This window comes from Salvelinus namaycush, chromosome 1 (genome assembly GCF_016432855.1).
Source record: "Salvelinus namaycush isolate Seneca chromosome 1, SaNama_1.0, whole genome shotgun sequence".
NCBI classification, from domain to species: Eukaryota; Metazoa; Chordata; class Actinopteri; order Salmoniformes; family Salmonidae; genus Salvelinus; species Salvelinus namaycush.
The window spans coordinates 32,916,518-32,941,864 of NC_052307.1; the positions used below are offsets into that span (position 1 = coordinate 32,916,518).

The following is a 25,347-nucleotide window of genomic DNA, read 5'->3' on the forward strand; positions in this document are numbered from 1 at the left end:
GGACGCCATGTTTTTCATCGGCAGGGACTAGGAAACTGGTCAGAATTGAAGGAATGATGGATGGCGCTAAATACAGGGAAATCCTTGAGGGAAACCTGTTTGTCTTTCAGAGATTTGAGACTGGGACGGAGGTTCACCTTCCAGCAGGACAATGACCCTAAGCATACTGCTAAAGAACGACTTGATTAGTGTAGTGTTAGCTAGCTACATAGTTGTCTTTGCTGTCTTTGTATCTAAGATAATTGTGTAGTTTAGAGTAATTATCGAGGTTAGCTAGCCAGCTATTTTCGTCCGCCGCGCCGCGCCACCGTTCTCCTACCTAGTCAACAACTGCTAGCTAGCTAGTCAACTTCTACCGACTAGCAGCACTGTAGAAACTAATACATTACAACGGAACGATTTGATTAGTGTAGTGTTAGCTAGCTACATAGTTGTCTTTGCTGTCTTTGTATCTAAGATAATTGTGTAGTTTAGAGTAATTATCGAGGTTAGCTAGCCAGCTATTTTCGTCGCCGCGCCACCGTTCTCCTACCTAGTCAACAACTGCTAGCTAGCTAGTCAACTTAGAAACTAATACATTACAACGGAACGATTTGATTAGTGTAGTGTTAGCTAGCTACATAGTTGTCTTTGCTGTCTTTGTATCTAAGATAATTGTGTAGTTTAGAGTAATTATCGAGGTTAGCTAGCCAGCTATTTTCGTCGCCGCGCCACCGTTCTCCTACCTAGTCAACAACTGCTAGCTAGCTAGTCAACTTCTACCGACTAGCAGCACTGTAGAAACTAATAATACACTACAACGGAACGATTTGATTAGTGTAGTGTTAGCTAGATACATAGTTGTCTTTGCTGTCTTTGTATCTAAGATAATTGTGTAGTTTAGAGTAATCATAGAGGTTATCGAGGTTACCTAGCCAGTTATCGAGGTTACCTAGCCAGCTACACTTTCAAACAAAGTCAACAACGCAGCCACTGCTAGCTAGCCTACTTCACCAGCCAGCAGTACTGTATCATTTTAATCATTTTAGTCAATAAGATTTTTGTAACGTAAGCTTAACTTTCTGAACATTCGAGACGTGTAGTCCACTTGTCATTCCAATCTCCTTTGCATTAGCGTAGCCTCTTCTGTAGCCTGTCAACTATGTGTCTGTCTATCCCTGTTCTCTCCTCTCTGCACAGACCATACAAACGCTTCACACCGCGTGGCCGCTGCCACTCTAACCTGGTGGTCCCAGCGCGCACGACCCACGTGGAGTTCCAGGTCTCCGGCAGCCTCTGGAACTGCCGATCTGCGGCCAACAAGGCAGAGTTCATCTCAGCCTATGCTTCCCTCCAGTCCCTCGACTTCTTGGCACTGACGGAAACATGGATTACCACAGATAACACTGCTACTCCTACTGCTCTCTCCTCGTCGGCCCACGTGTTCTCGCACACCCCGAGAGCTTCTGGTCAGCGGGGTGGTGGCACTGGGATCCTCATCTCTCCCAAGTGGACATTCTCTCTTTCTCCCCTGACCCATCTGTCTATCGCCTCCTTTGAATTCCATGCTGTCACAGTTACCAGCCCTTTCAAGCTTAACATCCTTATCATTTATCGCCCTCCAGGTTCCCTTGGAGAGTTCATCAATGAGCTTGACGCCTTGATAAGTTCCTTTCCTGAGGATGGCTCACCTCTCACAGTTCTGGGTGACTTTAACCTCCCCACGTCTACCTTTGACTCATTCCTCTCTGCCTCCTTCTTTCCACTCCTCTCCTCTTTTGACCTCACCCTCTCACCTTCCCCCCCTACTCACAAGGCAGGCAATACGCTTGACCTCATCTTTACTAGATGCTGTTCTTCCACTAATCTCATTGCAACTCCCCTCCAAGTCTCCGACCACTACCTTGTATCCTTTTCCCTCTCGCTCTCATCCAACACTTCCCACTCTGCCCCTACTCGGATGGTATCGCGCCGTCCCAACCTTCGCTCTCTCTCCCCCGCTACTCTCTCCTCTTCCATCCTATCATCTCTTCCCTCTGCTCAAACCTTCTCCAACCTATCTCCTGATTCTGCCTCCTCAACCCTCCTCTCCTCCCTTTCTGCATCCTTTGACTCTCTATGTCCCCTATCCTCCAGGCCGACTCGGTCCTCCCCTCCTGCTCCGTGGCTCGACGACTCATTGCGAGCTCACAGAACAGGGCTCCGGGCAGCCGAGCGGAAATGGAGGAAAACTCGCCTCCCTGCGGACCTGGCATCCTTTCACTCCCTCCTCTCTACATTTTCCTCTTCTGTCTCTGCTGCTAAAGCCACTTTCTACCACTCTAAATTCCAAGCATCTGCCTCTAACCCTAGGAAGCTCTTTGCCACCTTCTCCTCCCTCCTGAATCCTCCTCCCCCTCCCCCCCCCTCCTCCCTCTCTGCGGATGACTTCGTCAACCATTTTGAAAAGAAGGTCGACGACATCCGATCCTCGTTTGCTAAGTCAAACGACACCGCTGGTTCTGCTCACACTGCCCTACCCTGTGCTTTGACCTCTTTCTCCCCTCTCTCTCCAGATGAAATCTCGCGTCTTGTGACGGCCGGCCGCCCAACAACCTGCCCGCTTGACCCTATCCCCTCCTCTCTTCTCCAGACCATTTCCGGAGACCTTCTCCCTTACCTCACCTCGCTCATCAACTCATCCTTGACCGCTGGCTACGTCCCTTCCGTCTTCAAGAGAGCGAGAGTTGCACCCCTTCTGAAAAAACCTACACTCGATCCCTCCGATGTCAACAACTACAGACCAGTATCCCTTTCTTTTCTCTCCAAAACTCTTGAACGTGCCGTCCTTGGCCAGCTCTCCTGCTATCTCTCTCAGAATGACCTTCTTGATCCAAATCAGTCAGGTTTCAAGACTAGTCATTCAACTGAGACTGCTCTTCTCTGTGTCACGGAGGCGCTCCGCACTGCTAAAGCTAACTCTCTCTCCTCTGCTCTCATCCTTCTAGACCTATCGGCTGCCTTTGATACTGTGAACCATCAGATCCTCCTCTCCACCCTCTCCGAGTTGGGCATCTCCGGCGCGGCCCACGCTTGGATTGCGTCCTACCTGACAGATCGCTCCTACCAGGTGGCGTGGCGAGAATCTGTCTCCGCACCACGTGCTTTCACCACTGGTGTCCCCCAGGGCTCTGTTCTAGGCCCTCTCCTATTCTCGCTATACACCAAGTCACTTGGCTCTGTCATATCCTCACATGGTCTCTCCTATCATTGCTATGCAGACGACACACAATTAATCTTCTCCTTTCCCCCTTCTGATAACCAGGTGGCGAATCGCATCTCTGCATGTCTGGCAGACATATCAGTGTGGATGACGGATCACCACCTCAAGCTGAACCTCGGCAAGACGGAGCTGCTCTTCCTCCCGGGGAAGGACTGCCCGTTCCATGATCTCGCCATCACGGTTGACAACTCCATTGTGTCCTCCTCCCAGAGTGCTAAGAACCTTGGCGTGATCCTGGACAACACCCTGTCGTTCTCAACTAACATCAAGGCGGTGACCCGTTCCTGTAGGTTCATGCTCTACAACATTCGCAGAGTACGACCCTGCCTCACACAGGAAGCGGCGCAGGTCCTAATCCAGGCACTTGTCATCTCCCGTCTGGATTACTGCAACTCGCTGTTGGCTGGGCTCCCTGCCTGTGCCATTAAACCCCTACAACTCATCCAGAACGCCGCAGCCCGTCTGGTGTTCAACCTTCCCAAGTTCTCTCACGTCACCCCGCTCCTCCGCTCTCTCCACTGGCTTCCAGTTGAAGCTCGCATCCGCTACAAGACCATGGTGCTTGCCTACGGAGCTGTGAGGGGAACGGCTCCTCCGTACCTTCAGGCTCTGATCAGGCCCTACACCCAAACAAGGGCACTGCGTTCATCCACCTCTGGCCTGCTCGCCTCCCTACCTCTGAGGAAGTACAGTTCCCGCTCAGCCCAGTCAAAACTGTTCGCTGCTCTGGCACCCCAATGGTGGAACAAACTCCCTCACGACGCCAGGTCAGCGGAGTCAATCACCACCTTCCGGAGACACCTGAAACCCCACCTCTTTAAGGAATACCTAGGATAGGATAAAGTAATCCTTCTAACCCCCCCCCCCTTAAAAGATTTAGATGCACTATTGTAAAGTGGTTGTTCCACTGGATATCATAAGGTGAATGCACCAATTTGTAAGTCGCTCTGGATAAGAGCGTCTGCTAAATGACTTAAATGTAAATGTAATGTAAAGCAACACTTGAGTGGTTTAAGGGGAAACATTTAAATGTCTTGGAATGGCCTAATCAAAGCCCAGACCTCAATCCAATTGAGAATCTGTGGTATGACTTAAAGATTGCTGTACACCAGCGGAACCCATCCAACTTGAAGGAGCTGGAGCAGTTTTGCCTTGAAGAATGAGCAAAAATCCCAGTGGCAAGATGTGCCAAGCTTATAGAGACATACCCCAAGAGACATGCAGCTGTAATTGCTGCAAAAGGTGGCTCTACAAAGTATTGACTTTGGGGGGGTGAATAGTTATGCACGCTCAAGTTTTCCGTTTTTTTGTCTTGTTTCTTGTTTGTTTCACAATAAAAAATATTTTTCATCTTCAAAGTGGTAGGCATGTTGTGTAAATCAAAAAAATCTATTTTAATTCCAGGTTGTAAGGCAACAAATAGGAAAAATATGAGCGGGGGAGAATACTTTCGCACGCCAGTGTATCTAGAGATACCCATCCCTAGTGTTATCACATAACAGTTTACCACACAAATGCTTATTAAGATTCCATTACTGAATCACTTGAGTTTGAATATCCTCAAGTCACAGTATTACATTTTCTTTCCTTAATTCTTATTCCTTAATAGTTTTTCTTTAGAGTTGATGAAAAGGTGCTTATGAATATTCAAATATAGGGCATAAAAAGCAACAGTGCAAAGCATTTTATTTAGTCTCAATGTAAATGTGATTTATTTTTATTTTACATTGGAATACAATGTGCTTTCTGCGGCAGCAGCACAGGTTTCCTCATTTTAGCTTCTTAGTCATAGAGCAACAGCAGCCTTTACCCAAGGCTCTCTTTCTCACTCGTTTGCTCTCTCTATTGCTCTCTTTCTCTCTCTCACTTGCTCTCTCGCTTTATCTCTCTCACTCCTTCTCGCTCTCACTCCTCTCACTCTTTCTTTTTATCTTTCCCTTTCTCTCTTTCTTTCTCTTTCTCTCGCTCCCGTCATTAGTATACATGGCTGAAGTGGAAGTTTAATCGGCCAGAGGATCTCAAATGGCTCCATTTCCATTCATTTATATTCATCTGAAAGCCATTTCAAGCATAATAATGAGCTTCAAGTATCTAGCTAACTTACAAGTAAACAAACTCCGCTCCTGGCCTCATCTCCTCGCCTCCCCATCAGCAGAATTGCTTCTTGTCTGACCCGTTGTCACCCATTTATATTAAAGGCTGTTTTAACATCTATGCTGTCTCCATTGACAGCCAAGCCGCTGGTGTAGGTGGGGAATACTAATGAAGTGTGTGAGCACAGAATGGTGTGTGTCAGAAGTGTGCATCAATTATAGACGCAGAGTCGAGCTCTCAGGGGGCCACAGTTATAGGGCAAATACAAACTTCAGTTATCTAAGCACTGAGAGTTAGTGGGAGTTTGATTACTAGTAAAAAATTACTTCAATAAGGCGAAAGCTCTCGCTCTCTGTCTCTGACTCTCTCTCCCTCTCTCTGGATGGGAAAAGATCTGTTGGTGGAGACGAGAGAAATGAAAAGATGATGAAAAGGAGAGATTTGATGATTTGAAAGAGCTGGGATTGAGATTGCAGGAGGTTATGGTAGCCGGGGTATTCAGGGGTCTTTTTTTTTATTGGCCTGAGAGTCAGTCCAATCATCTGATCGCTCAGGTCTGAATCTGTTCCTGATTAGAGGAGAAAGATTCAAATATGAAAATCAGTGCTGTGCTGCCCACCTTGAAATTGAACAACCCCACGCTCAGGTCGTACCTCACCGTTTCAAATAGTTTTATCCCCACTGGACATGAACCTGGTCTAAAGCAATGTTATTGATGAATGGCACTGGCACTTTCAGAGCAGGCACTAACCCTGTGGGTTGGTAGGGTGGCTATGCCTTAGCTGGGCTATCCCTGTAGGTTGGTAGGGTGGCTATGCCTTAGCTGGGCTATCCCTGTAGGTTGGTAGGGTGGCTATGCCTTAGCTGGGCTATCCATGTAGGTTGGTAGGGTGGCTATGCCTTAGCTGGGCTATCCCTGTAGGTTGGTAGGGTGGCTATGCCTTAGCTGGGCTATCCCTGTAGGTTGGTAGGGTGGCTATGCCTTAGCTGGGCTATCCCTGTAGGTTGGTAGGGTGGCTATGCCTTAGCTGGGCTATCCCTGTAGGTTGGTAGGGTGGCTATGCCTTAGCTGGGCTATCCATGTAGGTTGGTAGGGTGGCTATGCCTTAGCTGGGCTATCCCTGTAGGTTGGTAGGGTGGCTATGCCTTAGCTGGGCTATCCCTGTAGGTTGGTAGGGTGGCTCGGCCTCTGGGTTGGCATTGTAGGGTGGTGAGGCCTGAGCCTGGCCATCCCAGGACACAAGTGGTCAGTGGGCAGTCTGGAGGAACACAGGGTGTCCATCTGCAGCCCACTGGGACGACCCTAACTAACACTTTAATTAATGAGAGAACAATCCCACAAAAATCCCACAGACAGACAGACATCTCTGTGTCCTCAATGGACCAGCATACTCTGCAAATGATGAATTAGTGAACTGGAGAGTGGAGCCCTGCAATAACCCCACCAGCGCTTCTCTCTCTGCCCAACGCAAGAGTGGTGCCACCCTCAAATGCCTTCACTAACAATGGGCAGGGGATGTAACTAGATTTACATTTTCAAAGGATTATTTTGTGATTTGATTATAGTTTTCTTATAAATCTAGTCACAATAGAGCCAGTCATGTAGTTAAGATGTCTAACGTTTCCTCCTCAGTGTTTGGTTGGGATGAGGAAGCAAGTCATACCTGGCTGCCAGTGTTTCTGTTTCTATTTCAGGTGAAAGGATGCAGAAAGCACTCCAGGTTGACACGCTGTTCCCTTTTGATGGTTTTTCAGACGTTGCGCTTATACATTTCCCCCTCCCAGAACCACTCCAGCAGATAAGAGCAGCTTCAAAACCGGCAGCTTTCCGCTCAAATCTAAAGCATGGAAATTAACTGACTACCAGATTTGTGTAGTCAAATGGTTGTGGGATGTGGGGGATAGATGTCTTGCTAGAATCCAATCTATATCGTAGTGCCTGAACAGAACATTAGAGAGCTAGACTACCATACAACAAACTAATCACATCAGGCATCACGCCACCACCCATCAAAGTGAATAAATAAATGAGAATTTGTGTTGTTTTTGTAATACTTATGCTAATTACTACTCTAAGATCTCAGAACTTTTGACTTTCAGGTTTTCCATTGCAGTTAGAAAGGTGGGTGACATTGCAGTTTGCAGTAGACAGGATTTTATAATTGTAAAGTCTCCATCTTAATAGGCAAGAACGATACTGACAAACATCAACTGGAGTCTGCCAGTGAAATTAGGTTATATTATGTGATATCTATGTCCCTGAGCTGAGGTAGGGGGATTCTATAATGTGAATATCTATATTGACCCTAAGCTGACACTGAGTGAGGTTTATGATGATGTCACTGTGTCCTTTGGTAAACCTCAATAGGGGCCTTGTTCCCCTCCTGGAGCAAGGTGAGGCTTAAGAGGGGATCTGGGAGGTACATTAACACTCACAATGGGCAGGTCTCTGAGGAATCAGGCCTTTCTTTGAATGTAGCAATGGCTTGCTGTCAGAATTCCCACATTTAAACCAATATGTGCAGATGGAATCTAGAGTGTGTGTATGTGTGGTGTGGTGCTCATCCCTTGATCATTGTTTGTACACTTCATATACAGATGACCTAAAACCAAACTAGATGTTGAAATTACGTGAGCAGGTTCTAGAGCCAGACTCATTACATTAGAACACTTTTGGCACCAGCAGTGTGCAGTGGGCCTCTAGCCTGACTAATGATTTAATGCTATAAGAGTTCATCTAACCATATTAGAGTAAACCTCAAGGTTGACTGTAAATGACTAATGATTTACACATGTGTACCTTGGATGGTACCCACATTAATCATGTCCCTGCTTACAAAGATCTGGGCGTTCGGATAGACGATAAGCTGTCTTTTAAAAAGTTAACTAAGAAGTTGAAAATAAAAATGGGCTTCTATAGAAAATACTAAATAGTAGAAAGCAGATCATTCAGTCCACGTTCCTTCCGGTCAGTGTTGGGGAATAGTGAAATACATGTAGTTCAAGTTATAATTGAACTACATTTTGCAGTAGTTTGGTGGTAGTTGAACTAAATTATAATCTAGGTAGTGTTTTCACTTGTTTTCTTTTCAATGTAGTGGTGTATCTAACTACTGGAACTAAACACTACTTTTCTTAGCAAAAATAAAATAAAATATGGATGAAGTAGGCAATCATTTCCATCATTTTTCGAGCGTCAGACCTGCATAATGCTCACTTGAAACATCGTTTTTGTGTTTAATAGGCTAAAGTACACATTCTGTAAAAGTAGGACTCCAAAGTTATCTGACCTAGCAATTTGTTGTCTGACATTTCAAATTTACAAAATGATAATTTATTAACTTCTTCCAGTATGATGTAATTGGTAACTTTTTAAACTCTATTTTCAGAGTAGCTTCCCCAACACTGCTTTCGGTACTAGACTATGGCAACATCATCTACATGAATGCAGCTGCCATTTCATTAAAGCCCTTAGATGCAGTTTACCATAGTGCACTTAGTTTTATCATGGGTGACTGGTTTTGCAACCCATGTACGGAACAATCTTCAAAGTTCCCTACAACTGGATGCATTGGTGCCTTTCGGGCAGTTCAGTGTTGATTTGAAGACCTCTTTGAGGAATGGGATTGTTTTTCATGAGTGTGTTTAGTATTTTTGTATTCTCTTTGTATTGCTTTCTGGTGTATTGCCTATGTGTAATTTGTTGTGTAATTGTAAGATGCAGGGCTCCCTAGCAAAAGAGACCTTGGTGTCAGTGGGACTCCCTGTTAAAGGTAAAATAGATTCAGTTAGTCGCCAATGCAGGGAAAACTTCATTTCAACTTTTGACAACTTGTGTAATTTGTTACTTTATTTTTAGCATTGTGCCTACGTTTACTGTAAAACAGACTTGTGATTGGCGTTGTTGCCACTTAATTAACAAATGTCTCTGAATCACATTTTCCACCCACTGTGTGGTCTGCTCCTGGGCTCTTAAATTGCTCTTTCAGCTGAAATGGTTGTGCTTGGTTTGGCTCTCTCCTTGTTCTTATCACTGTGGGCAAAACACATCATTCATAGTCCAGAGATTTTATTGGTGGGGGAATAGCTGCTAAAATGTGTTGCTTTTCCCTGATCATTTATTTGAAGCTAAACTAACGTCTCCCAGACTATGTCTCCCAAGTTACTTTGGTAGAACTTAGTTAATCTATGTTCTGTTACCACCCAACTGAATCCATGTTGTTAGAAGTGAGTAGGCTAAGTACTGTATGGTGTTGTCATGTGAGAGGAGAGATCATTAGTATTGGTGGGGCTGACTAACCTAACTTTTCCCCTGCATCCCTGGCTGCTGTTTGTGTTCTATCCTCACGCAGTTCACTGACAGACAAAGCTCTGGATTGTTTCACTCTTGGTTGCATCTGCATGGGCCATCCAGCCAGCTAGCCAGCCGGCCACAGCTGTACTGTCTCACCCTGTGACAGTGTTTGACTCGGACCGCCACGGTTAGTTTCTCTATAGCAGACGGGGGGACGGGGGTTAAATGTCGAGCTGGGTCACTCTCTCACACACACGGGTGCTTACACACACACACACACACACACACACACACACACACACACACACACACACACACACACACACACACACACACACACACACACACACACACACACCATTGCCGATGGGTTATGTCAAAGGCCAAGCTGGGTCATACACATTAAACCACTGTAAAGCTCTAGGCTGTATGTATAATCATTATTATTATTATTATTATTATTATTAGGTTAAAGCAAGGCAGGGGTCGACCAGTGGACTGTACTCCTATACGACTTTCTCTCCCTCTCTCCCTATACTGCCCTCCTTGGTGTTCCCCACATGGTATAGCTTTGCTTTACCACACTCACAGCAGCTGTGGGAAGATATTACCTACATATGGGCACTGATACAGGTGGTAATTCTGGTCCCTGTTGCTGGCTGACTGGCCCTCCCTCAGAGCTGAGGCTGGGTGCTGGGCGCTGGAGCTCACTGTGACTGTGGCCATGCTCCCCCAGGCCTGCTAGCACAGCAGCCCGTTCTCCTACCTACAGTACAGCCTCCACTCTGAATAATTGAACAGAGCATAGGGGGGAGGGAGAGGCAAGGAAGGAAAGAGGATCCTCGCCATGAACAGATACCAGGAATTCGTTGCTGTGTGTACCTGTGTGTGTGTGTCTGGTGTGTGTGTCCGCATGTGTACATACAGTGTGTGTGCACTGTGTGTGTAAAGCAGTAACGCTGATCGAGCGGGCATGATCGAAGAGGGGTGCTTCCTCGAAACCGCTGCCTCCCCCAGGAGACATTTAATTTATTCATTTTGTGTACACTAACACCACTCACTCATTTACAACCACAGAAAACCCAGTCTTTCTTTCTTACTTTCTGTCTATGGCTGACTACAGTTAACCGGCTCTGCATTGTGGCTCAGGTGGGCCTCTAGAGGGAGACCCTGCAGAAACGATGAGGCATAGAGACCTTTCCTGGGTCAATACAATGTCTTGACATTTCAGCCCACATATCCATTGAAAATGAGAGCAGTGCTAAAAAATTTGAATTGGTATTCTTGAAAGCAGCATTGTTGCAGGTATCTGTGCATATTTCCCAGTACGTGATGATGAATAAGCCTGTGGATAAAGTCAAGCTTGACACACAAAATGTCTAAGTGATTCGGTTTTAGTCCTGGACTAGGTTTTCCATAAATCCCAGTAATGGGGATTCTGAGATTTTCTGTTAATTCCCCCCTGATTCCAGCAATCTTTCAAACATGATTTCTGGAAAACCTTGGAGCCTGATGTAGTGAGGTAGCATGTTAGGTTGTGTGTACCATCCACAACAACAACACACTACCTCTGCCAACTGTCTGTCTGTCTCCCTGTCCAGTCTATTTGTCTGCAACTTCCTCTCTAATTCCAGGAAATGTTAGACATTGTAATATAGCGCAGCTCTGGACTCCAGTATAGTCCTGTCCTCATGTGTAATCATCTCTCATTGACATATCTGAGGCTGAGAGGAGATCTGATCTGTCCCATGCATAGCTGATGATGCCATTGCTATTATTTCTGAATCTCGAGAGGCGAAGAAGCAATTCCAGCTTTACACCATGTCCGCCTTTTTGCAAGGCTTGCTGTTTTCCCATTTGCGTGGGATTAAAGATGCTGAAAATCTTGTTTGCACTGCTGACTGTGTGTGGGTGAGGCTCTGTGAGGTGGTGTGTGTGGTAGAGGTGATGGGGTGGGTAAGGAAGGGGAGGGGTGTGCAGCAGTCACCTATTTGCATCCCCTCCCTCCATCCCTAATTTCAAAGGCTGATTACATGCCTCTATCAGTATGTATCGGTATTTGACAATATATTTGTGTGTGTGTGTGTGTGTGTGTGTGTGTGTGTGTGTGTGTGTGTGTGTGTGTGTGTGTGTGTGTGTGTGTGTGTGTGTGTGTGTGTGTGTGTGTGTGTGTGTGTGTGTGTGTGTGTGTGCGCATCCAAGTGTGCATACATGTTTGGTACGTCAATAATGAATGAACTATGAGTGGAGGATCCTAACGGCTGTCCTCTCTCTCTCTCCTCTGCAGGTGCCCCTGGTTGACCAAGGCGATCTCCCCCGCTGTGCCTCTCTACAATGGCGTCGTCTTCCTCTTTGTGCTGGCCAACTTCAGCATGGCTACCTTCATGGACCCTGGAGTCTTCCCCAGAGGTCAGTGCCCTTACCACTGACAGTATTGGTCTCTCTCTCTCTCTCTTTTTCTCTCTCTCTTTTTCTCTCTCTTTTTCTCTCTCTTGCTCATATCTGTTTTCTCAGTACCCATTAGCTTAAAAAGACAACCTGTTGGAGAAAATAACTGTGCCCTCTCTGCACCAGGCTGTGCATTACATACAGGCCTGTGACTGAGCGACCAAGCCCTGGTCGAGGCTAAAGATACCCGCTGCCGTCTTAGGAAAATGACTGCCAGTACTTGATGTCAGTCAGCTGTTAATAACAGTAAAGGAAGGGAAACACTGTGTGTGTGTGTGTGTCGTCCACTGTAGAATCTGCGCTGTGGCACATTATATGTCCCCAATGCGTTCTCCTGGAGGACAGCCTGGCCCCTATGTTTAGTAATGATCGCTGAATGCGGTCCATTTACACCTGATGGTTGTAATGTGATTGTAAAATGATAAGCACGTGTCTTTAAGAAATTCTCTTCCCCTCATAAACAGGTAACAATTACTAGGGCACATATGGCACAGGCAGGTTAATGTTTATGTCCCTGAAGTGACAGTGTCCTTCTGGTCTCTCCTCACTGTGGTTGTTATGGAGATGGAGGGGCGAGCAGCAGTAGTTTTATAGAGAGAGATCGAGTGTTACAGAGAGAAACGTATGCCCACTATAGTGAGATGCCTGTGGCCACATGGATAATCGTACTCCTTCTGCCTCCACAAACTGCAGTTAAATTCCTGCTTCTAGGAGCGATGTGACCTTCTCTTTAATTGGTGTGAATCATGTATGACGTACAGTACCAGTCCAAAGTTTGGACACAACAACTCATTCCTGGGCTTTTCTTTATTTTTACTATTTTCTACATTGTAGAATAATAGTGAAGACATCAAAACTATGAAATAACACATATGGAATCATGTAGTAACCAAAAAAGTGTTAAACAAATCGAAATATATTTTATATTTGAGATTCTTCAAAGTATCCACCCTTTTCCTTGATGACAGCTTTGCACACTCTTGGCATTCTCTCAACCAGCTTCATGAGGTAGTCACCTGGAATGCATTTCAGTTAACAGGTGTGTCTTGTTAAAAGTTAATTTGTGGAGTTTCTTTCCTTCTTAATGTGTTTGAGCCAATCAGTTGTGTTGTGACAAGGTAAGGGTGGTATACAGAAGATAGCCCTATTTGGTAAAAGACCAATCCATATTATGTCAAGGACCGCTCAAATAAGCAAAGAGAAACGACAGTCCATCATTACCTCATGACATGAAGGTCAGTCAATCCGGAACATTTCAAGAACTTTGAAAGTTTCTTCAAGTGCAGCCACAAAAAGCATCAAGTGCTATGATGAAACTGGCTCTCATGAGGACAGCCACAGGAAAGGAATACCCAGAGTTACCTCTGCTGCAGAGGATAAGTTCATTAGAGTTAACTGCAGCTCAGAAATTGCAGCCCAAATAAATGCTTCACAGAGTTCAAGTAACAGACACTCAACATCAATTGTTCAGAGGAGACTGCGTGAAGCAGGCCTTCATGGTCGAATTTCTGCAAAGAAACCACTACTAAAGGACACCAAAAAGAAGAAGAGACTTGCTTGGGCCAAGAAACACGAGCAATGGACATTAGACTGGTGAAAATCTGTCCTTTGATCTGATGGGTCCAAATTGGAGATTTTTGGTCCAACCGCCGTGTCTTTGTGAGACGCAAAGTAAGTGAACAGATGATCTACGCATGTGTGGTTCCCACCCTGGCGCATGGAGGAAGAGGTGTGATGGTGTGGGGGTGCTTGGCTGGTGACACTGTCAGTGATTTAGAATTAGAATTCAAGGCAACTGAACCAGCATGGCTACCACAGCATTCTGCAGCGATACGCCATCCCATCTGGTTTGTGCTTAGTGGGACTATCATTTGTTTTTCAACAGTACAATGACCCAACACACCTCCAGGCTGTGTAAGTTCTATTTGACCAATACGGAGAGTGATGGAGTGCTGCATCAGATGACCTGGCCTCCACAATCACCCGGCCTCAACCTCAATTGAGATGGTTTGGGATGAGTTGGACCGCAGAGTGAAGGAAAAGCAGCCAACACGTGCTCATCATATGAGGGAACTCCTTCAAGACTGTTGGAAAAGCATTCCAGGTGAAGCTGGTTGAGAGAATGCCAAGAGTGTGCAAAGCTATCATCAAGGCAAAGGGTATCTACTTTGAAGAATCTCAAATATAAAATATATTTGTTTAACACTTTTTTGGTTACTACATAATTCCATATGTGTTATTTCATAGTTTTGATGTCTTCACTATTATTCTACAATGTAGAAAATAGTAAAAACAAAGAAAAACCCTTGAATGAGTAGGTGTGTCTAAACTTTTGACTGGTACAGCGAATGTGGCTACCAAGTTCAAATATAAAGGCTGATATTATTCTGGAATATAAAGCCTTGAAATATAAAGCCTTATAATGTGTATTGGATGACAAAGCCTCTCATGAATCTGTCTGCTGAGGATTGTTTTGAAAGAGCAGCCTGCAGGGGAGATGTTTTCATTCAGTTTCTCAGTCAGTTACCTTTTACATCTAAAACGTAAAAGGTTGAATGGGCTCTTTGATGAACTGAAAGACATCACGTGTTATTTTCCGTCTCTCTCCAGAGCAATACAATCCACATAGAAATAGAAATATTACACTGAGCCTAAAGTTACTAGTTGTGCATAGATCCACTAAACCTGTGGAAATGTACTTTTCCCGAACGACCGCAGCGGTGCAATGACCAGCGTTGTGTCGTGAATGGGATTTTTAGTCATTCTCTGAATGCCAGCCTCCTGGGCTTTAAACATTACTGTTTACTACCTTGTTTAAATGCCAAAGGTGTGGGCTACAAAGTGCATTGTGTCTATAAAATGTACATTTGTACAGACAGCTAACCATGGGAGCTAGCTTATTTAAGTCTACCTCCTGTTGCCCCTGTCAAATGGAATCATATAAATCAGATTTGTGTGTGTGTGTGTGTGTGTGTGTGTGTGTGTGTGTGTGTGTGTGTGTGTGTGTGTGTGTGTGTGTGTGTGTGTGTGTGTGTGTGTGTGTGTGTGTGTGTGTGTGTGTGTGTGTGTGTGTGAGTGTACTTTCCTGCTAATGATGTGTGTGTTCTCCCTGCGGCACAGCGGAGGAGGACGAGGACAAGGACGATGATTTCCGGGCGCCTCTCTACAAGAACGTGGAGATCAAGGGAATTCAGGTCCGGATGAAGTGGTGTGCCACCTGTCACTTCTACAGACCGCCCCGCTGCTCCCACTGCAGCGTGTGTGACAACTGCGTGGAGGTAAGCCACGCGCACTCAAACGCCCAGTAATCAGCTGTTCACAGTACAATGTGGTGTTAGCCTTGTTGCTATTTGTGACCACTTCAACTGACTGGTATGTTTTCACAGATAAGACCTTTAAATCAACTGTCTGTGAACAATATTATTAGATTTCCATCATGTTTAACACCATATCCAAGCAGTATTCGGTAATATAGACTATTGGTTTCAGAACTTTTTCCCCCCATTTGAAGTCGCATTCTCCAGCTGTGTCGCTTCCCCCAGTAACCTACTGATGTGGCTCTGCCTCGCGCTTTCATGTACAGCCTAACACTCCATGAAAGGGGTCAAATCTGACTTTGAACTGAAGGGTATGAGGTAGCCTACTATATGTCAGCCAAACTTCTTCCACTTCTTCCACTTCCACCGATGCTGTGTTCTTCAGTAGATACTCAACTGCAACCAAAAACGACATCAAAGTCAGCTAAATTAGATTTTCGTAAAAAATCCCTGACCTCAGAAATCTGACTTGCAATCAGAGGTGATGGAACTGATCGAACCATCTCTGTTGAGTGTTTGAATGCACTGAAGAGCTTTATCATGTAGTATAGAGTCTGATCTTGTTCATCTCCACTCTGCCCTATGACCATCGTGTAACACCCATCCATCTCTCTGTCCCTCCTCAGGACTTTGACCACCACTGCCCCTGGGTGAACAACTGCATCGGACGCAGGAACTACCGTTACTTCTTCCTGTTCCTGCTGTCGCTAAGCATCCACATGGTCGGCGTGTTCTCCTTCGGCCTACTGTTCGTGCTGCACCACATGGAGCGGCTGGGCACGCTGCACACTACCATCACGTATCCTTCCACACTGCCGCCAGCCGGGTCTTATTTCACCCATAACAAAACTAGTGCCTTTTGTGTTCTGTTCTGAAGGGCCTGGGGAAAAATGTGTCTAAGCATTTAAAATGGACCACTAGACTGGAACCCCTCATTTTGTATGGTTTGACAGAAGATCACATCCCTGCTGGTGGAGTATGAAAATGTTTGATTGTTGTGTACAGAAATGCCTGTTCCTCTAAAAGGGTTGTGTGAATGGCTCAGTGGCAGCCATACGGTCATTGGTGGCAGCCATACGGTCATTGTTGGCAGTGCTGGTTGGTTTGCAGCTGCTAAAATGGGTCCAGAAAATGTTGTGCATGCCTTGACTGAGTGTGCCCAGTCTGGTGGTGATGTGTATAGCAGGGCTCTTCTTCATTCCAGTCATGGGCCTGACAGGCTTCCATATGGTCCTTGTCGCCAGAGGTCGCACCACTAACGAACAGGTGAGAGGGGGCCCGCCCAAGAGCAACTTACGGAGACACAGACACACACTCACATACAGTACATTATATCATGTATCGTACAGGACAAAATATCAGCATTGCATCTTCACTTGCCAACTCAAATCCGCTAGCTAGTTCTAGGTGTGTGTGTGTGTGTGTGTGTGTGTGTGTGTTCTGGCCTTGGGTATCCTCTTCCTCCCACTCTAACAACTCATTCTGTTCCTCAGGTGACGGGCAAGTTCCGCGGAGGAGTAAATCCCTTCACGCAGGGTTGCTGTGGCAACATCAAGTATGTCCTGTGTGCTCCCTTGGTGCCCAGGTAAGGAGGACATGGATTCCTACGTGAAGGGGGTGTGGGTGGTGGTGGAAGCTGGACAGACTGACCATTAAAAAGTCGACCAGGGGGATGCTACGGTACCAATTCTGCTGTAATCATTCTGAGTGGACTGCTGAGCTAGAACTGTGACAATGTCCAAAGTGAGAGGCTTGTACGTGCTTTTGTACGTATGCGTATGTGTGTGGTGTGTCCTGTTCTGCCTGGATGAAGCCAGCTACCCCTGGGGGAAGGCAGATGGCTTGGAGAATTGAATCACTTTGTAGAACAACAGTGAAGGGGAAATCAAGCACAGCACAAACACGCTTTCGCATATTCGCATATTCAGCAGCCAGATTAAAAATACCTTTTGGGAGATATTACACTGCTAAAATGAACCAGCGTAGATAGCCGCAGAGAGACGATACCCGGGTGGGGATGAAACAGTTTTGTTCTAATCGTCATCAGCCATCGAAGCCGCTCCCAATACCCCCGTATAGCCTGAGTCCCAGATCTGTTTGTGCTGTCTTGCCATATTCTGTCATTGTCACATAACTCTCATATGATAAGTCAACTCTTGTCTCTCCTCTCCTCTATACAGGTACACAGGTGTGGACCCCAGGAAGAGGCCCCCTATCTCCATCCAGCCCCCCTTCATCAGACCAGACATCTCTGACAGGCAGATCAGCATCAAGGTCAGCGACAATGGGATCCACACCAGTATCCTCCGGTCTAAAGTAAGATTCAGTACATTCAGTAGACACAACAGTCTTCGTTGTCTAGTCTTATGCCCTGTTCTATCCACAGTTTTATTCCCAGTCCTATTCTCCATCTTTCCCCTAGACATCTTTCCAGTCCTCTTCAACTGAACTATTCCTAGTCAGTGCCTTTACTTAATTCCTAGCCTTATTCCCTGTCCTGTACCCTGCCCTGTCCCCAGTCCTATCCCTAGACCTATTCCCCATTCTGTTCCTCCACCTGCTGTTGACTTTCAAGACCACATTAAACCCCTCGTCCCTTCGTCCTCTCCCCTCTCCAGTCCAAGATCAGTCTGGATGGCCTGGCCTTGGATGACAAAGGCCTAGACACCCAGCCCCCGCTGCCCCCCAAAGCAGACCGCTACAACCAGCTGAAGAGCCAGCTGACATCCAGCGAAGGCAAGTAGCCCGTAATGAACACTCTATGCAAAAGCATCACATTCCTCTCTCTCTCTTTTTCTGTGTGTATCTCTCTTTCTCTCGCGTTCTCCCTCTCTCTCTCTCGCTCTCTATCCCCCTCTCTCTCGCTCTCTCTCTTTCCCCTTCTTTCCTTTCTCTCTCTATCCCCCTCTCTCTCGCTCTCTCTCTTTCCCCTTCTTTCCTTTCTCTCTCTGGTGTTTTGAACCAAATGGCTCTCTCTGGCCCCTTAAAAGTGCTCCATCTCATTTGAGTGCTAGAGTGATGACTTATATAGATAGTTGGGCTTGATGAATGAACTCCAGTGTGGCAGGACTCTGGCTCTTCATCAGCGAGGAGAATTTAGGTGTAATTTGTTGTGAGCGGGCCTGGTTCAGTGAATCTGCTCCAGACTGTGAGTGTGGGGGGAAGGGGGGGTGAAATGGGTTCAGGGTAATGTGAGGAGATAATTACAGCATGAATCACTCCCTCTCGATGTTACTGTATTCTAGGTGGAATTCTGCCGTAGAAGAAGGTGAAAAGAATATGAATATTTATCTGTAGGACCCTGTCCATATGAATGACTGCCTTTTTTGTGCTAAATCAACCTTTTAAGGGAACAAGCTATTGAGAGTGGGCTATAGTAAAGGTTTGACAGTTTTGCCTCTTGCTTCTGTTACCATTGTATAAGGATTTGTTCTTAACCGACTTGACTAGTTAAATAAAGGTTAAATAAAGGTTCAATTAAAAAGGAGATGGGACACCACAGTGTTAGCTTTAGGAACAACAACCTCTCCCTCAATGTGAGAAAGACAAAGGAGACGATTGTGGACTACAGGAAAAGCCGGGTCGAACAGGCCCCCATTCACATCGACGGGGCTGTAGTGGAGCAGGTTGAGAGTTTCAAGTTCCTTGGTGTCCACACCTAATCATGGTCCAAGCACACCAAGACAGTCGTGAAGAGGGCACGACAACACCTTTTCCCCCTCAGAAGACTGAAAAGATTTGGCATGGGTCCCCAGATCCTCAAAAGGTTCTACAGCTGCACCATCGAGAACATCCTGACCGGTTGCATCACCGCCTGGTATGGCAACTGCTCAGCATCTGACCGTAAGGCGCTATAGAGGGTAGTGCGTACTGCCCAATACATCACTGGGGCCAAGCTTCCTGCCATCCAGGACCTATATACTAGACGGTGTCAGAGGAAGGCCCAAAAAATTGTCAAAGACTCCAGTCACCCAAGTCATAGACTTTTCTCTCTGCTACCGCACGGCAAGTGGTACCGAAGCGCCAAGTCTAGGTCCAAAAGGCTCCTTAACAGCTTCTACCCCTAAGCTATAAGACTGCTGAACAATTAATCAAATGGCCACCCGGACTATTTACATTGACCCCCCCACCCCTTTGTTTTTACACTGCTGCTACTCGCTTTTTATTATCTTTTTTTATTATTATAACTTTTTTTTTTTAAGTATGACTTTTTATTTTATTTTTTACTTTAGTTTATTTAGAAAATATTTTCTTAACTCTATTTCTTGAACTACATTGTTGGTTAAGGGCTTGTAAGTTAGCATTTCACAGTAAGGTCTACTACACCTGTTGTATTCAGCGCATGTGACAAATAACATTTTATTTTATTTTATTTGAACACATCTAGTAAGATAAACCGGATATAGTTACAGAGCATTGTGGGTACTGTAGTACAACATGCTACAAAACATGACATACACTGCAGTTTTTTTTCCATGCACTGCAATGGTATGTAGTAAGGCTACATCAGCACTGAGTGTCCAAAACATTAGGAACACCTGCTCTTTCCATGACAGAGACTGACCAGGTGAATCTAGGTGAAAGCTATGATCTCGTTATTTATGTCACTTGTTAAATCCACCTCAATCAGTGTTGATGAAGGGGAGGAGACGGGTTAAAGAAGGATTTTTAAGCTTTGAGAAATGGATTGTGTATGCGTGCCATTCAGCAACCCAATATTATGTTTTGTACACTCAGTGAATGTCATGTTTCATTGTATGGACCTTCCTGTTTCTTTTTTCCCCTCACTGTAGCTCTGCTGCCACTTGGTGGTGTTTTATGTTACTGCATTATTTGCAATGACAAAATCACTGCCGGAGCCACAAGATATACCTGAAAACATTGGTAGGACATATCAGTAGGACTGTCTGTTGTGCTGAAAAAATCAAAGCAAGGATTTCAATGCAAGGAGGATTTCTAATGATTTTTGTCTGTATATTGTTAGTTGCTGAATGTCTATTCGTTCCTCAGTTTGCCTTTCCAAGATCCTAGCTTGAACTGAGGGAAAGACTTTCACAGCATAATGAGCCGTGAAAGGCTCTGATGATGACAGCACTATCAATTCTAACACCATACATTTGGATGCTTACATCATTTTAACAGACAACAAGCTGATTGTTGTGCTGGGATCTGATGACTGTTTGGCTCTCTCTCACACAGTAACATTGTCCTCTCTGTCCTCCCCTTCCAGATCGTTCCCTAACTGGCAAGACCCACCCCTCCACCCCGGCCATGTACAAGTACCGGCCCTCGTTCGGCACCATCCCTAAAGTCCACTACAACTCGGCAGGGGAGACGGTCAGACTAAATTACTGAATTTGATAGTAATCGCAAACAGACTTTCCCAGTATTTTACTCTATTCCTGCACAGTTGCGAATGTGACTGCATATGAAGTTGACAGCCTGTAACGATTTGCAATAAAAAACTTTTTATTATAATATGGCTAGTCAAAATAATAGTCCAGTCATATTTCTCGCTACTTCTGTGTTGTTTTGTCTTGTCAGATTGTAATGCCAGATGACCACCGTAATGCGTCAGCCATCTTGGAGGAGGGCCGTTGCCACGTTGACTACCGCTCAGAGCCCAACCTGGACCTGCCTGACTACCACAATGCCCCTCTCCACCGCACCTTCCAGTCCTCCCCACTGCAGCTGGACTCCTACCTCATCAAGTCCCGCTCCCTCAGCCTGAAGCAGGCCCACCAGCGCAGGGACAAGGGCCAGCTGCCTACCCTGCAGCCCGAGACCGTCACCTCCACCCCTTACAAGAGCGTCTTCTCCCCCAACACACTGTCCAACCGCAACGGCAGCCTCTCCTACGACAGCCTGCTCAACCCCAGCATTTCCCCAGCCGCAGAGGCAGAGTGCATGGCCCACCCCGGTATGCCCTCTATGGGCTTCCACACACCCTACCTGCCAACCAAAATGTGCCATGTGCGGGGGCCTGAACTGCAGAGCCAGAGGCAGCAGGTCCCCCCTAGCTTCAGCCCCATGTTGGGCTCCAGGGGGATAGGGATGAGCATGAGCACGCAGTCCCCCCAGGACCGGGACCCGTCCCCGGTGCGCTACGACAACCTCTCCAAAACCATCATGGCATCCATCCAGGAGCGTAAGGAGATGGAGGAGAAGGAGAAGCTGCTGCTGCACCACGGGGGACACTCCCAGGCCTATAATCAGGCTCAGGACTCAGGCATGTTTGACAGCCCTGGAGGTTACGGCCTGCCTCCTAGCGCCTGCTACCCAGATGGGCCCCGGGGCCCTAGCTCCAAAGGCCCCACACCCCCGGCCTATGGAGGCTCCAGGGACAACCTGATGGGGGTGGTGAGCTACGGGCCACGGACCCCCGTGCTGCGCTCCTCTGGTGGCTCCTCTCTGGTACGTGCCCCCAGGACTTCCTCCAGCTCCTTGCACACTGACAGCAGCATGCAGGGAGGAAGGGCCTCCGAGCCCTCCTACCGCTCCCCAGCCCACCAGCCCCACCACTCCCCCGCCATGCCCCAATCCCCCTCCTACACCCACCAGAAACTCTCCTTTATCCATGCCCTGGAGAGGACAGACTCACCCCGCCTGGGTGGCCCAAGGTATGAATCGTAACGTCCTCCTAACGTCTCCTGGGGTGCATGAAATGGGGCTGGGTACAGACCTCAGTCTCCATAGGAAGCCCTGCTGGCTGACTGGGCAGAAACTAGCAGTGTATGGGCTCTAGTCCCCCCCCACACAGGATGAGTAATGAGCCTCAGAGAGCTACGGCTAGGTGTTAACATGTATCTTCTGTATACCACAGGAGGTTGGTGGCACCTTAATTGGGGAGAATGGGCTCGTGGTAATGACTGGAACGGAGTAGGTGGAATGGTATCAAACACATCAAACACATAGTTTCCAGGTGTTTGATGCCATTCCATTTGCTCCGTTCCAGCCATTATTATGAGCCGTTCTAGCCAATTAAGGTGCCACCAACCTCCTGTGGTTATTATTATTATTGTTATTATTATTATTATTATCATCATCCCCTCAGCAGCCTCCTGTGCTGTGTACATACAGTATCTTTGAGATATTATACCCTTTTATCTAAATGAAGTACTGTGTATGTCACTGGATTTAAATGTTTTGCCTTCATAGGAGTCCACTTTTGTATTTTTCTAAATGATCTGTCTTTCGGATAAATAAAGTTCCATTACCCCACTCTCATTTCCTTCTGTTTGCATGCTTATTTCCCTCCTGTCCCATCCCTTCCATCTGGGAGGGCAACATTAACATTTACGTCTCTCTATGCATGTTTTCACCACCTACAGAAACTCCATACAAACCTACAATATCACTAACAACACCCTATTGGTTTACCCCTTATTTCTTTTTTATAATATTTTATTTAACAGGAAAAGACACCACAATTCATACACAGTCTATTTCCTATCAGTCTATTTCCTTCCCACTTCTTTTTCAAACTAATTTCCAAAGGGAAAAGTTTGGTAACGGAGTAAAACCGAAACAAAAGACACACATAAACGCAGAAACGGCACAGCTTCCATAGAAATCATTTCATAATAATAATGTAGAACTCTCTTTCTTCCACACAAATGTAGCTGTGTCGCCACTCCATGCCCCGCGAGGTCCACCGCACCACTCAACCGCGCTCGAACCCAACCCACCTTAGCCCTTATTTCATAACATTTCATACAGATTTTGGGGTCATGAATACAACATTCATGGTGATTTACGCTAGTACCAGCAGGTACACTGACATGTGTTTCATTACTCGAACTAGTGTCATGGTCATTTCCATCCTGCATGCTCCTGGGACACAACACCAACTACTAACACCACCAGAACATGCATGCAAGAACAATACACACTTTCTGTGTTTTATAATCCATGTGCATGTATTAAGATGGGGGGGAGAGATTCTATCGAAAGCAAAGTTAGTTCTCACTTCAAATAACTATGCCCTCTCTTGTTTTTCTCTACCCATTCAGAGAGGCCATGATGCAAAGTAAAGTGAATGGGCAAACGGACTGCCATCTAGGGCCCAACAGCTCCAGTGCCCAGGGCAACCCTCTCAGCCCTAGCCGCCACAGTAATGTCAAAAAGGTGACCGGGGTGGGTGGCACCACCTATGAGATATCTGTGTGAGAGGGCTGGGGCCCGGGGCGCCAAACCTTAAAGGAGAAGGCAGCATTGTCATGGCAACCACCTCCAATGGCAACAACATCCACGACCGCGCTAGAGAGGATTCTCTTATTCCTTTTACCTTTTTTAATTCGACATTAACCAATCAGGGGCGCAGAGCACTTCCTCATTGGGAATTATTGTCCAATCAGAGGACTTCTGCTCATTCCGGGCCAGCCCCGGTCTCTGTGTGTGTACTGGAGGAGTGGATCTTGATCAGTGTGTGTTGTGGGAAAAGAGCAACTTCAACCGAAAGAGGGCTGATGTTTGTACAGAGTGTTGTGTTGTTGAATTCTGTGGCTTGTTGTGTTGGTTATCACTGAACAGTCTGAATTAGACAGACAGATCTTAAATGTATTGTTTACGGCGTCTCTCAGTTGCGGTCTATCTGCTGTTATAAATTGGGTGGATCGAGCCCTGAATGCTGACTGGCTGATATGACAAAACGTTTATTTTTACTGTTCTAATTACGTTGATAACCAGTTTATAATAGCAATAAGGCACCTTGGGGGTTTGTGGTATATGGCCAATATACCACAGCTAAGGGTTGTATCCTAGCCCTCTGCGTTGCGTTGTGCATACGAACAGCCCTTAGCCGCACCGCCCTTAGCCGTGGTATATTGGCCGTATACCACACCCCCACGGGCCTTATTGCTTAATTATGTGTCATCATCACACTCACTACACACCCACACAGACCACAAGATGTTAACAGCCAGACACACAAACTCATACAATTGATGTCACACATCTTTGTTCAGTCACATTCTTTAAAATAGCAGTGGTATGGATAGCCATCTCCAAACCAATAAGTCATGCATATAGCAGCACCCCATTGGATTCAAGCAGACAGCATCCCTCTTAGGTATTCAAAGTGCTTCACATATCCTGTCCAAATGACCATGTCTGTCTGGTCCATCAACACCATGTTGGCCATTACTGAGCGGAACAGAGAGAAGATTACATTAAACCAGTGAGTTTTAGATCAATACAATCTTTAATAGGCTGACTGTTCTGAGCCAAAGACAACACAACGGTGCTGTGTTGCACTCAGAGACACAGGTCTTGAATGTCTCCAACTCTACATTTATCCTCTGAGTTTTGAGGAGGTGTTTTAGGGCTTACAGTACAGGAGCATATTAATCTAAACTCTAGCTGAGATCCAGTATTTACCTATACAGTATACCATAAGCTACAGTCTGTACGTTATCAGCAACATACAGTGCATTCGGAAAGTATTCAGACACCTTGACTTTTCCACATTTTGTTACGTTACAGCCTTATTCTAAAATTGATTAAAATAAATGTTTTCCCTCATCAGTCTACACACAATACCCCATAATGGCAAAGCGAAAACAGGTTTTTAGAAATGTTAGCACATTTCAAATAAAATAAAAAACAGAAATACCTTATTTACATAAGTATTCAGACCCTTTGCTATGAGACTCGAAATTGAGCTCAAGTGCATCCTGTTTCCATTGATCATCCTTGAAATGTTTCTACAACTTGATTGGAATCCACCTGTGGTAAATTCAATTGATTGGACATGATTTGAAAAGGCACACACCTGTCTATATAAGGTCCCACAGTTGACGGTGCAAACCAAAGCAAAAACCAAGCCATGAGGTCGAAGGAATTATCCGTAGAGCTGCAAGACAGGATTGTGTCGAGGCACAGATCTGGGGAAGTGTACCAAAACATTTCAGCTGAATTGAAGGTCCCCAAGAGCACAATGGCCTCCATCATTC

The 25,347-nt window shown here is 46.0% G+C and overlaps 1 protein-coding gene across 1 annotated transcript in view; it reads left to right on the top strand.

Moving 5' to 3' along the window:
• Nucleotides 1–23,563, top strand: part of zdhhc8b (zinc finger DHHC-type palmitoyltransferase 8b) — an 87,003-nt gene extending 63,440 nt beyond the window's left edge. Inside the window, exons 2-11 of the mRNA XM_039002807.1 lie at nucleotides 11,917–12,038; nucleotides 15,198–15,355; nucleotides 16,021–16,193; nucleotides 16,558–16,660; nucleotides 16,888–16,979; nucleotides 17,575–17,710; nucleotides 18,013–18,130; nucleotides 20,625–20,731; nucleotides 20,939–22,014; nucleotides 23,407–23,563. Coding sequence (XP_038858735.1) covers nucleotides 11,917–12,038; nucleotides 15,198–15,355; nucleotides 16,021–16,193; nucleotides 16,558–16,660; nucleotides 16,888–16,979; nucleotides 17,575–17,710; nucleotides 18,013–18,130; nucleotides 20,625–20,731; nucleotides 20,939–22,014; nucleotides 23,407–23,563 — 2,242 coding nt within the window. The remainder of the gene's footprint in view (nucleotides 1–11,916; nucleotides 12,039–15,197; nucleotides 15,356–16,020; nucleotides 16,194–16,557; nucleotides 16,661–16,887; nucleotides 16,980–17,574; nucleotides 17,711–18,012; nucleotides 18,131–20,624; nucleotides 20,732–20,938; nucleotides 22,015–23,406) is intronic.
• The last annotated feature ends 1,784 nt before the right edge of the window (nucleotides 23,564–25,347 follow it).